We start from the raw sequence: 12,057 nt of genomic DNA on the forward strand, positions 1-12,057 counted from the left end.
CCAATAATTCAGAGCAGGGGAAGTTTTGTTGTGTTATTGCACTTTGTACATATTTCAAGCACATCAGCCCGTTGGTATCCACTGGGATTTGGTTCCAGAATCCCTCAAGGATACCACAATTTATGGGTGCTCATGGGTGCTGTATGATATAGTAATAATATGATCTCCCTTATATAAAACTAGCTGTGCCCGTCCACGCGTTGCTGTGGCAAAGTGGTGGTGGTATTGGTTAAAAGTTGTTGTGGAATTTTTATTTGACGTTATTTGTATTTTTTAATTAATTTTATTGTAACTTATCTTTTTTATTTATTATATTTTATTATTTTGTTGTATTATTTTTAGTTATTTTATTATTATAGTATTTTATTGTACTAATTTTTAGTGTTTTTAATTATTTTAGTGTTTTTTATTGTATTATTTTTATTTATTTTATTTTTTATTCTTTTATTAACACTGGGCTGAGTGGGTTGCTAGGAGACCAAGTGGGCGGAGCTTAGCCTTCTAAGTGGCAGCAATTGGATAAAAACAATTATTTCTCTCCCTCTAATTAGGACTTTATTTTTCTTTTCTTTTTGTTGTCGGAACCTAGGGACAAGGATGGTGGGTTGTGTTGCCAAATTTCTAGGTTCTGGGGCTTGTACTTTTGTTGTTTAGTGGGAGGAACAGACACCATTACTCCTTTATATATATAGATGGCAAAATCAAGGATTACTTTTTGGATATTTTTTGAAACTGTAGGTGGAGGACTCAATGGATACAGTGTCTGTGGATATGGACGGCCAACTTGATACCTATTCATCAGCTCTATATCCATTCTGCTACAGTAGAGTCTCACTTATCCAAGACTCGCTTATCCAATGTTCTGGATTATCCAAAGCATTTTTGTAGTCAATGTTTTCAATATATTGTGATATTTTGGTGGTAAATTCGTAAATACAGTAATTACTACATAGCATTACAGTAGAGTCTCACTTATCCAACATAAACGGGCCGGCAGAATGTTGGATAAGTGAATATGTTGGATAATAAGGAGAGATTAAGAAAAAGCCTATTAAACATCAAATTAGGTTATGATTTTACAAATTAAGCACCAAAACATCATGTTATACAACAAATTTGACAGAAAAAGTTGTTCAATACGCAGTAATATTATGTAGTAATTACTGTATTGTATTTACAAATTTAGCACCAAAATATCATGATATATTGAAAACATTGACTACAAAAATGTGTTGGATAATCCAGAACATTGGATAAGCGAGTGTTGGATAAGTGAGACTCTACTGTACTGCATATTGAACTACTTTTTCTGTCAAATTTGTTGTATAACATGATGTTTTGGTGCTTAATTTGTAAAATCATAACCTAATTTGATGTTTAATAGGCTTTTCCTTAATCTCTCCTTATTATCCAACATATTCACTTATCCAACGTTCTGCAGGCCCGTACTGGGTGGGTTCTTTCTTTCTTTTATTGCATTTCTTAAATAGGAAAGTGGAGGAACGAGCCATCTGGGATGTTGAGCAAAAGACATAAACATGTCATTAAATAGTATCTATCTTTAATATGACGGTTAGGGATGTACATCCGAGGCTGTGATTTATCAGTTACCAAAGCTCCCAAATCTGATATGACTAAAATGTAGCCTTTCCCACACACTGAACACAGCACCAAATAAATAATAGGCAGGGGATGGAAGGAAAGACTAATGATTTTTTTTATTGTTAGTCAACTTTAGCCACATGGTGGAGCACTCTCTCCAGATACAAGGCTCAAAATCTCATCAGTTTGGTTCTCACTGAGTTTTTGTACAACTTGAGTATCCCTTATCTGAAATCCTTGGGAACAGAAGTGATTTAGATTTTGGATTTTTAAAGATTTTGGAACACCTGTATTTGCATGCGGCTGCAGTAGCACAGGAGGTTAAACTGCTAAGTTCCTGAACTTGCTAATCAGAAGGTTGGATGTCCAAATTCACAGACGCGGTAAGCTCCTGTTGTTAGCCCCAGCTTCTGCCAAGCTAGTCCACAGTGCTCTCTGGATGTAGGTGAACTCCAAAACTCAAGACCAATGCCCACACAACCCTTCCAGTATTTTCTGTTGGTCATGGGAGTTCTGTGTGCCAAGATTGGTTCAGTTCCATCATTGGTGGAGTTCAGAATGCTCTTTGATTGTAGGTCAACTACAACTCCCAATGACAAAATCAATCCCCCCCCCCCAACTCCACCAGTATTCAAATTTGGGCATATTAGGTATCTGTGCCAAATATGGTCAAGTGAATGAGAATACATCCTGCATATCAGATATGTACGATTCATAACAGTAGCAGGATTACAGTTATGAAGTAGCAACAAAAATAATTTTATGGCTGGGGGTCATTACAACCAGGGCCGGTTGTTACTAGGCGGCCGCTGACGCGGCCGCCTCGGGCGCAGGGCCCGGGGGGCGCCGTCAGGCTTCCCCCCTCCCAGCGGGGACCATGAGCTCACTCGCCGGCGAACAGGAAGGCCTGTTCGGTGACGAGCGAGCTCATGGCCGGCTGGGATGGCCCTGGATGGCCGGCCTGTGCGCCCTGGCCCCGCCTCTCACGTTGTGTGAGAGGCGGGGTCGGGGTGAGCTGCGTGGGAGGCGGGGCCAGGGTTGGCCCCGCCTCCCGCGCAGCTCAGCCTTGCCCGTCTGGCCTTTTCCAGGCGGGCAGACTGCACCGAAGGTCCCTGCAGGCCGCGATCGCGGCCTGCAGGGACCTCCGGTGCAGTCTACCTGCCTGGAAAAGCCCAGGCCGCGCGGGGCGGGAGGCAAGGCCCCGTCTGGGCGGAGCCCTGCCTCCCGGCCTGTGCGCCCCGGCCCCGCCTCTCACGTTGCGTGAGAGGCGGGGTCGGGGTGAGCTGCGTGGGAGGCGGGGCCAGGGTTGGCCCTGCCTCCCACGCAGCTCAGCCTCGCCCGTCTGGCCTTTTCCAGGCGGGCCGACTGCACCGAAGGTCCCTGCAGGCCGCGATCGCGGCCTGCAGGGACCTCCAGTGCAGTCGGCCTGCCTGGAAAAGCCCAGGCCGCGCGGGGCGGGAGGCAAGGCCCCGTCTGGGCGGAGCCCTGCCTCCCGGCCTGTGCGCCCCGGCCCCGCCTCTCACGCTGGGTGAGAGGCAGGGTCGGGGTGAGCTGCGCGGGAGGCGGGGCCAGCCCTGGCCCCGCCTCCCGCGCTGCTCGCCGTGACCCCGCCTCCCACGCTACGTGAGAGGCGGGGCCAGGGAGCAGGAGGCGGGGCCCGCCGGCGCCGCGGTAGGCGTGGCCATGTGCCTCCCGCGGCACATGGCCACGCCTCCCGCGGCGCCGGTGGGGGGGCGCAATTTCCCCCCTCGCTTTACATATAAATTTATCTCCGGCCGGCCCTGATTACAACATAAGGAAATGTATTAGGGAGTCGTGGCATTAGGAAGGGTGAGAACCACTGGTCTAAGAAGAAAAAACTTCTGACACATTTAACCTTAAAGCAACTACTTAAAATACAGTGTATGGTTGCTACAGCAAACAACTGGAGATGTTATGACAAAAGAGGGGATCTCATCCCAATGATACATGACATAAGCAAACACAGCATGTGCTTCAGTATGTTGTTATCACCTAATTATTCTAAGGGAAACTAAATCCTTCATACCTCTGAGCTGGGGTCTCAACTGTTGCTGTTCTGGCATTTTGGCGGCGTTGCTTGAACTAGGCTACACTAGGCCCAGATGATGGAGCTGTTTCCAGGGAAACAGAAGAACATTCCACCCTTTATGAGGCAGTGGAACTCCAGGTAACCTGAGGTCAGGGATATGGTTCAAATCTCCCCTTCAATGGTTTTTCAGCATATGGTTGGGAGAAAAATACAAGTGGAAATGGGAGCCCCCACTGATACAGCGGGTTAAACTGCTGAGCTGCTGAAAAGGTCGGCAGTTCGAATCCGGGGTGCAGGGTGAGCTCCCACTGTTAGCCCCAGCTTCTGCCAACCTAGCAGTTCGAAAACATGCAAATGTGAGTAGATCGATAGGCACCACTCCAGTGGAAAGATAACGGAGCTCCATGCAGTTGCCAGCCACATGACCTTGGAGATGTCTACAGACAACGCCAGCTCTTCGGCTTAGAAGTGGAGATGAGCACCAACCTCCAGAGTCAGACACGACTAGACATTGTCAGGGGAAAACCTTTACCTTTACCAAAGTGAAGCTTCAACAAAGAACATTGGAAGGGACAAGGTGAGTATTGAATTGGAGAATAACTAGATTTAAGCAAGTACCTATTGCACTATGTGCAGAACCTATTGATCTATGTAACACGATTTTTGCTCCTTGGTTATGAATGACATTTCTAATTGGCTCTATCATAAAAACCTAGAAACAGCTTATGAAACTTCAAAAACTTGGTTTTTGTGGGACATCCTGCAGTACATTTTGCTATAGCTTTTCAATGAATATCTTTATTGAGCCTCAACCAATGCAACATAATTTGTGGCAGCCATAAAAAATGAAGTTCCTGGAGCATAACAACTACAGTAGAATCTCAATTATCCAAGCTAAACGGGCCAGAAGAAGCTTGGATAAGCGAATATCTTGGATTATAAGGACGGATTAAGGAAAAGCCTATTAAACATCAAATTAGGTTATGATATTACAAATTAAGCACCAAAACTTCATGTTATACAACAAATTTGACAGAAAAAGTTGTTCAATACGCAGTAATATTATGTTGTAATTACTGTATTTACGAATTTAGCACCAAAATATCACGATATATTGAAAACATTGACTACAAAAATGGCTTGGATTATCCAGAGGCTTGGATAAGCGAAGCTTGGATAAGTGAGACTCTACTGTACTTTCAAAGTAAGTGTCATGCAATTAAACAGGAAACAGCACTTTCAAACTAGGAACAGATATTTTTTCAAATTTTGTTACATAGTGTTATTAATGGCTGGTGGCTAATTTCTGCAAATGCAAGTGAAAAACTGTTAGTACAACCTGGCAGAAGAATGAGAAATATAAGAGCAATTATTCAAAGTGAAAAGTTTGATTAATTCAGCAGGAGAGAGCAAGGAGAGAAGAAGCACAATCCTGTTTTACCCACTAGGGACAGGCAAAAGCAAACTGCTGCAGTATTTTTAGCTTGTCTATTTTTTCCCATGTCAACAGCTTTTGCCTTCTTGACCACATTTTGATGTTACTTGGCCACACACGTTCCAGTTGCCATTTATAAAATGTTGGTGGGGATGTATGAGGCAGCAGACAGGTGGGTTAGTTGGCCAAAGAATCATTTTTATGGTTGCTTTCTGACATTTTAATCAATATTGTTTGATTTTTCTTTCTCCTAGAAGGTAAGTGTATATAACTCATTCACATTAAAGGGATTACAATCAACTTCCTTCTTAATCTGGCTAATTCGCATTGTGGGAAACCCTGAGGCCTGGGATTTAAGTGCTCACTCCGTTAATTAGGAGTAAATCCTTGCCCCGAACCAAAAACACCCAAGGAGGAAACATCATCTTCTCTTCCTGTATGAGGCATCACAGCAACAAACTAGATTTCCTTTCTTTCTTTTCTCAAATCCTTTGGGTAGCAACAATTCACTCAGAAGTTAAAGCAGTGATGAGTTCAGAGCTTGCTAAAATTAAGCACGGAGAAAACCAACATCGCTGGGGAAATTTCTGGTCTACTATATATCTGGAGCCCCTGGTGGTGCAGTGGATTAAACCGCTGAGCTGCTGAATATGCCGACTGAAAGGTTAGTGGTTTGAATCTGGGGAGCGGAGTGAACTCCCGCTGTTAGCCCCAGCTTCTGCCAACCTAGCATGCAAATGTGAGTAGATCAATAGGTACCGTTTCAGTGGGAAGGTAACGATGCTCCATGCAGTCATGCCAGTCACATGAACTTGGAGACGTCTAGGGACAACACCGGCTCTTTGGCTTAGAAATGGAGATGACCACCAACCCCCAGAGTCGGACATGACTGGACTTAACGTCAGGAGAAAACCTTTATCTTTACCTATATATCTGGATTTGTGGTGGTTCTCAGGCTGAAGGGCACACTGGAAATAGAAGTGTAGGAATAAGGGCCAACCTGCAGGCTAGTGTTTTATCAGACTTGGGACAACATTAATTGCAATTTAATAAATGCTGAATGGCTTTGCAGTCATTTGGCAGAACCCTATAAAGTAGAGATAGGTTTGCTAAGCAATTGGGTAGAATCCTGCCTGTCTTTAGGGAAAAATAATTGAACAGTAATAAGATGATGCTCTGGATTTCAGAACATGATCCTACCACAGCTCCATTATGCGTGTCTTTGGCATGTCATCATATTCATTTCACCTAAAAGGGACTTTCCAAGCTCTAAATTTAAGAAGCTGCTAAAGTCGGCCCTTAATGGCATTGTGCCTCCTCTCATTATGCTGGACGGGAAACAGGTTTTCTTAAAAGGTGTTCAGTCACTCAGTCTAAGGTAAACATACCTGTGTGGATCAATGCTTCTCTGTATCAAGTATCAAGAAGGCTTTGCTAAGAATGTGAAGACTTGATGTATCTATTCTGTCATGGTTACCTTTCAGGGTGTTGAAGGTTCAAAGATGTGATCTCATGTCAGCCTGGGAGGGACCGAATAAGAAGGAAATGAAATACACAAAGACTTGAACAGAACACTGTATGCGTTATTAGCTGCTCTTCTGCTGTGTCTCTTTCTCCTTCCCCGATCTTTCAGGTTAATTTCTCCTTCACTTTTTAATCTAATGGTCTGTTTGCAGACACAGTTCAAAATTTTGATTATGACCAATAAAGCTCTATACTGGGTCTAGACAAATTGACGAACCATTCCTTGGAAAGTTCCCTATGCAAACTTGCAAGTAAGATCTTTCTCTTGGTCCCATCATCTTCACACCTGACAGGGGACCCCAATAAAGACTCTTTGGTAGTTATTCTATTGATTTTATCTTTTACATTTTCATGGATTTTTAAAAATTGTCGTAATTCTGCATACGGTTGGGAGAAAAATATAAGTGGAGATGAGAAATTAGTCCCATCTCACTTTCATCTATATATATAAAAGAGTGATGGCATCAGGGCAGCGGACAAAACAACAAAACTACAGGCCCCCCAATCTCGAAATTTGACAACACAACCCATCATTCACGGCTCTAGATTGATACAACAAAAAGAAAAGAAAAATAAAATCCTAATTACAGGGAGAGGAATAATAGTTTTTATCCAATTGCTGCCAGTTAGAAGGCTAAGCTCCACCCACTTGGTCTCCTAGCAACCTACTCAGCCCAGGGGACAGGCACAGTTAGGCCTCACTTAGGCCTCTTCCACAGATTATCAGATTTTAACTGGATTATATGGCAGTGTAGACTTGAGGCCCTTCCACACAGCTATATAACCCATTTAGAATCTTATATTATCTGCTTTGAACTGGATTATCTTGACTCCACACTGCTATATAATCTACTTCAGCGTGCATACTAAACATAAAGACTACCGTACAACAGACATTCAATACCACCACTAACTCAACAATTTCTCACCAACACCACCAGGACAACGCCACAGCAACGCATGGCTGGGCACAGCTAGTATTAACTATTTAAGTACTTGAGCAAAGTTGCTTGAGATTTTCATTTTAGAGTCAGAAATTTTGCACTCCAGTGTATGGACATCTTTCAGACATATAAGTCTTTTACTTAATCCCTGGAAGCATGTCAGTTTGTTTGCTTTGGGGAAACATTTAGTAATCCAGTAAGTCCTGTGCCAACTAAACTTAATATTTGCCGTTGGTTTTTGAAATCATCAACTCAATCTGTCAGGCACTGTGTGCCATGCTGCTTACATTAACCCAGTTTCTCCAGATATTTGTTTCAAATAATTCTCAGATCTTGAAAATGAAGAGTCAGTGTGATTGCTACTTTGAGCTTAACGTATTGTGTGAACAAGAAACGACAACATGGGGAACTAAAAAAACACCTCTCGGGTTACTCTTACAAAATGACGAGGAGGCTTCTGAAAGGATTACAGGCCATGAGTCTTCCTGAAGAATGGGATGCTGTTACACCTAAATCAAAGGTAACCTGGCAAGCAACTGTCAACAGGTGAAGAAAGGAGCTGGCAAAAGAAAGAGTTATGCATCAGGATTAAATTCAGACTGAGTTTAGTTGAAGTGGTCAGTTTTTTTTAAGTATTTTCCCTGATTTGTTTACTGCTGTTGGTGAGACACTTGATGAAATATTTAGAAATAGAAGGATGGATCACATTGGCCCTGAGGTGCAGAGGGTCTCTCTTGGTGATAGATTGATGTGGTTGAAATTTCACCGGGAAACAGGTGATGGAAAGATGAGGAATTCTGGGTGCCTCTTGTGCGTGCCATAGATTAGAACCTTAAAAGAATAGTCACTTCTTGCCAATCTGGTTCAAAGAGCATTGTTCACTTTACCGTCATGTAAATGAACAGAAGACTGTTAGCAAACTGGCAGAACATCACCTATATTGTAATCCTGTATGTTGAATTCTTACCCAGCATGTAATAAATCTAGGATCTCAGCTAGAATTTCCTTGAGTCAAATGCAAAAAGGTGTGTGGAGTACAGAATGTACATACGGAGCTTGGAAGCATAGCTTTTTTTAATGCTGTTGTTCCCAGAATCTCCTAGCCAGCATGGCTTTACCGCCCTTTAAGCAACTTTAATGTATATCTTAAGGACTAGAATTAATGTCAATGTCAGCATACACAAGACCAGAAGGCCAGAAAACCTGGTGATTGTGTCCCAGAATCAGGAACGAAGTGCCCAGTATCACATACTGTGTTTGCTTATGGCTTATGCTTTATTTACTCACCCCGTGCTTTGCTCTTTAAGGCCCAAATTGAACTAGGCAGGATAGGGAGACTAGGACTGGAAAACATGAGTCCATAGAATTAACGGTATGTTTAAAGGGTGGGTGTCACCTTAAATTTTGCGATATTCAATTTGTTTATAGCCAATGTCAGGACAAGTTTTCAAAGAAGTGGCTATTTTAGGACTTTATCACACGAGAAAGGTGAACGTTTAATTATTCTTCCTATCACATGACACCTTGTGCATCTTGTTGCCATTCTGCCCCCCTCTTCTGTGATTCCCTCGTCTCTAACTATTGAAAGGTAAAACCCATCAATATTCACAATCTCTGAACATTTTTGTCCCCTACCTTGATGCAATGGGTTCCTTCCAGTTCTGTGCTGGCAGTAAAGCGACATCATGGAGTCAGATTTAGCTTTTCTCATCCTTCCTCCTTGCTATTTTTAAGATGGTTGTGAATGTGTGTTTGTGTATGACTCTTTTGTAATGCCAGAATGGTGCCGGCCACATGACCTTGGAGGTGTCTACAGACAACGCTGGCTCTTCGGCTTAGAAATGGAGATGAGCACCAACCCCCAGAGTCAGACATGACTGGACTTAACGTCAGGGGAAACCTTTACCTTTAATAGTTATGATGTTGTGCAGAAGTACAATTGCAGGACCACGAATAGATGAATTGTTGCAATTGTACTAATGCAAAGAGGTACCATATTGAGGCTGCTCTGTGCGGTATGTACCCACTAGCAATGACAATGCAACTGTCAACTGCTAAAATGGAAAGGGCAATAAAGCCATGCTGGTTAGGAGATTCTGGGAACAGCATTTAAAAAGCAATGCTTCCAAGCTCCGTATGTACATGCCATATTCCACACCCCTTTTTGCATTTATTATGTACTGGGTAAGAATTCAACATGTAGGATTATGGATCTTCTATAACCTCTGTTTTGCTGTGAAAGCCCATCTCGTTCTATGGATGATGGGGAGTGAGATCAAGGGGTGGAATGGGAAAAGCATTTATATGTATCTCCACAGCCAAACACAGGCCAGGGACATATTTCACTGAAATCTGCTATGATTCTTCAGAGTTCTCACTGGATGATGTCAATTGTCTGCATCTGGCTATAGAAGAATGGGAAAACTTAGAGCTTCCAGATGTTTTGAACTCCCACAATTCCTGATTATTCACTGGACACAAACTTTATTTTTTGCACAAAATAATGAAAAGCCTCCAAGCTAAGTATTTAAGGTGTATGTGAAACATAAATGAATCCCATGTTGAGACTTGGGTTCCATCCCCATTGTGTACACATATGCAAGTGCAGGTATTTGGGCTGAAATACAATACACTGCCTGAGCCAAGCATTGCAAATAAAGAACACTCAACCTGTAGTCCATTTAAAAGTTATTTGTCTATTTGTTAATGCTGCATTGGTACAAATTAGAGATGTGCGCAAAAGTCCCCCCTCCCCCCCTCCCCCCGGAACAAAAATGCAATCTAAACAAAAGCCAGGCGGGAGCTGGTATCGGCTCCAAGCCTGATTTTCAGATTGATTGGCTGCAGGTCCTGCGAGGCCTGGGTGTGTAGACCCAAAGCCTGCACCCATAGGCCCAAAGCTTCTAGGCCTACATGTGACGGCGTGAGTGGCGCCATCTATATGTCGAACTGTAAGTTGCAAGATTTGAATTGTTGAACCATGCCTGATTTTGCCTTTACCCTGTAAATGTAGTTGGATTGATTGGTTATTTATAGCTGTCAATCAATGTTGTTTGCAGCAGTTATATTGCTTCCTCAGCTCAATTGTTTGGCTCCACCTCTTCCTGGAGTAGGACAGTGTTTCCTTTTTTCATTCCACCATCAAGCTTTCTACCAGATGGACGTGAGAGAGAGACTTGGCTCTAAAAGCCCTAGATTAAGTTACCTCTCAGCACCAATTCTGCGGTTCTTACCCTTGAGACTTCTGCTTCATGTTCAGGGCCAACCTGGACGACATTGAGGAGTCTCAAGAGCCTTCAAATCAGTTCTTTGGCACCAAAGGAAGACTGCATCTTCAAACATAGGCCATTTGGACTGAGGCTGAGGATTGCTCCGGCATTCACAGCCATTGGGGGACCCAGAAAAGCTTCTCAGCTACGGAGCTCCCTGGACTTAAGACAACCAAAGACTATAATGTATTTTCCTTTACCCCTTAGAAACTTCCAGCTTATTGCCTTAAAGGGATAACCTTTTGTGAACAATAAAACCAGTTTTTGAATTATCTACAGTGTTTTGGTCCTTGGGAGTTCCAGTTTCCCTAAAGGAGGGCAAGAAGCAATCCCCTGGGAAAGATGTCACATCCATGCCTCTTTCACTAAGAGTTATAGCCAAAGGCTCAACGGCACAATGGGTGTAGGCTTTGGACCTATGCACCCGGGCCTCACAGGGCCTGCAGCCGATTGCCTAGTTAGGAGTGCTCCTTACTCAGCACTTGGCTGTAGGCCCTGTGAGGCCCAGGTACGTAGGCCCAGTGCCTGCACCTGTAGGGCCAGGTGCTTTGGGCAGAAAGAAAACAGATTTTTCAGCCTAGAAGACAAGACAAAACAAATGTCTGACCTCCTGATTTCGGGAGGTCAGTTGAAAATGGAACAGGATCCCACCAAAAGCCGGGACACAAAACGGAACAAGGTAAGTCCTGAATGCACACCACTAGTACCAATAGCAGCCAGATCTATTCAGCTAAATGTTTTCTTTATATGGTGAAAAAATAATGGGAAAACTTTTGTGTGGGGAGGGAACACCAAGTTCTGAATATTTACATGACAGAATTATGAAGGCTGCTGTTGGAGGCAGAGACAGTTTGACACAGCCTTATATGTACATGACTGATACATTGCAGAAATTATCCAAGAGTAGACAAGTAAGCTATTGTTCCCAACTGGATTCTCTGAAAAAGGGGAAAGAACAAAATATATTAAACTTAGTTTTGTATACTTTGTCTGTAAAGTGGCTATGTGAAATGAGAAGCAGAAAACTCAGTAAAGTTTTGAAATTATTAAGCTGAACAAGCTCTGGTTGAAACTGGAGACTGGCAAATCTTGGGGGATACTATTATGTGTCAGGCAATCTCTTAAACTAATCTTCTCTTCTGGGGATGTTCCCCCTCCAAAAAAGAGCCAATTAGGATATCAGTGATCTCCATCAGCTGATATGGGCTTGGCTTCAGTGAGTGCTTGAGGTGA

The 12,057-nt window shown here is 43.1% G+C and overlaps 1 protein-coding gene and 1 long non-coding RNA gene across 3 annotated transcripts in view; one reads left to right on the forward strand and one right to left on the reverse strand.

The window, feature by feature from the left end:
• The window catches only part of LOC134299906 (uncharacterized), a 25,715-nt gene extending 21,890 nt beyond the window's left edge, over positions 1–3,825 (reverse strand). For both annotated transcript variants that reach the window (XM_062984056.1, XM_062984055.1), the window contains exon 1: positions 3,650–3,825. In XM_062984056.1, coding sequence (XP_062840126.1) covers positions 3,650–3,686 — 37 coding nt within the window. In that variant the 5' untranslated portion in view covers positions 3,687–3,825. The remainder of the gene's footprint in view (positions 1–3,649) is intronic.
• Positions 3,826–3,888: 63 nt separating this feature from the next.
• On the forward strand, positions 3,889–11,096 carry LOC134299908 (uncharacterized). The gene is made up of 2 exons (XR_010007163.1): positions 3,889–4,229; positions 6,572–11,096. It is a non-coding gene; the product is annotated as an uncharacterized LOC134299908 (long non-coding RNA).
• Positions 11,097–12,057: the final 961 nt, after the last annotated feature.

Source organism: Anolis carolinensis, chromosome 6 (genome assembly GCF_035594765.1).
Source record: "Anolis carolinensis isolate JA03-04 chromosome 6, rAnoCar3.1.pri, whole genome shotgun sequence".
Taxonomy (NCBI): domain Eukaryota; kingdom Metazoa; phylum Chordata; class Lepidosauria; order Squamata; family Dactyloidae; genus Anolis; species Anolis carolinensis.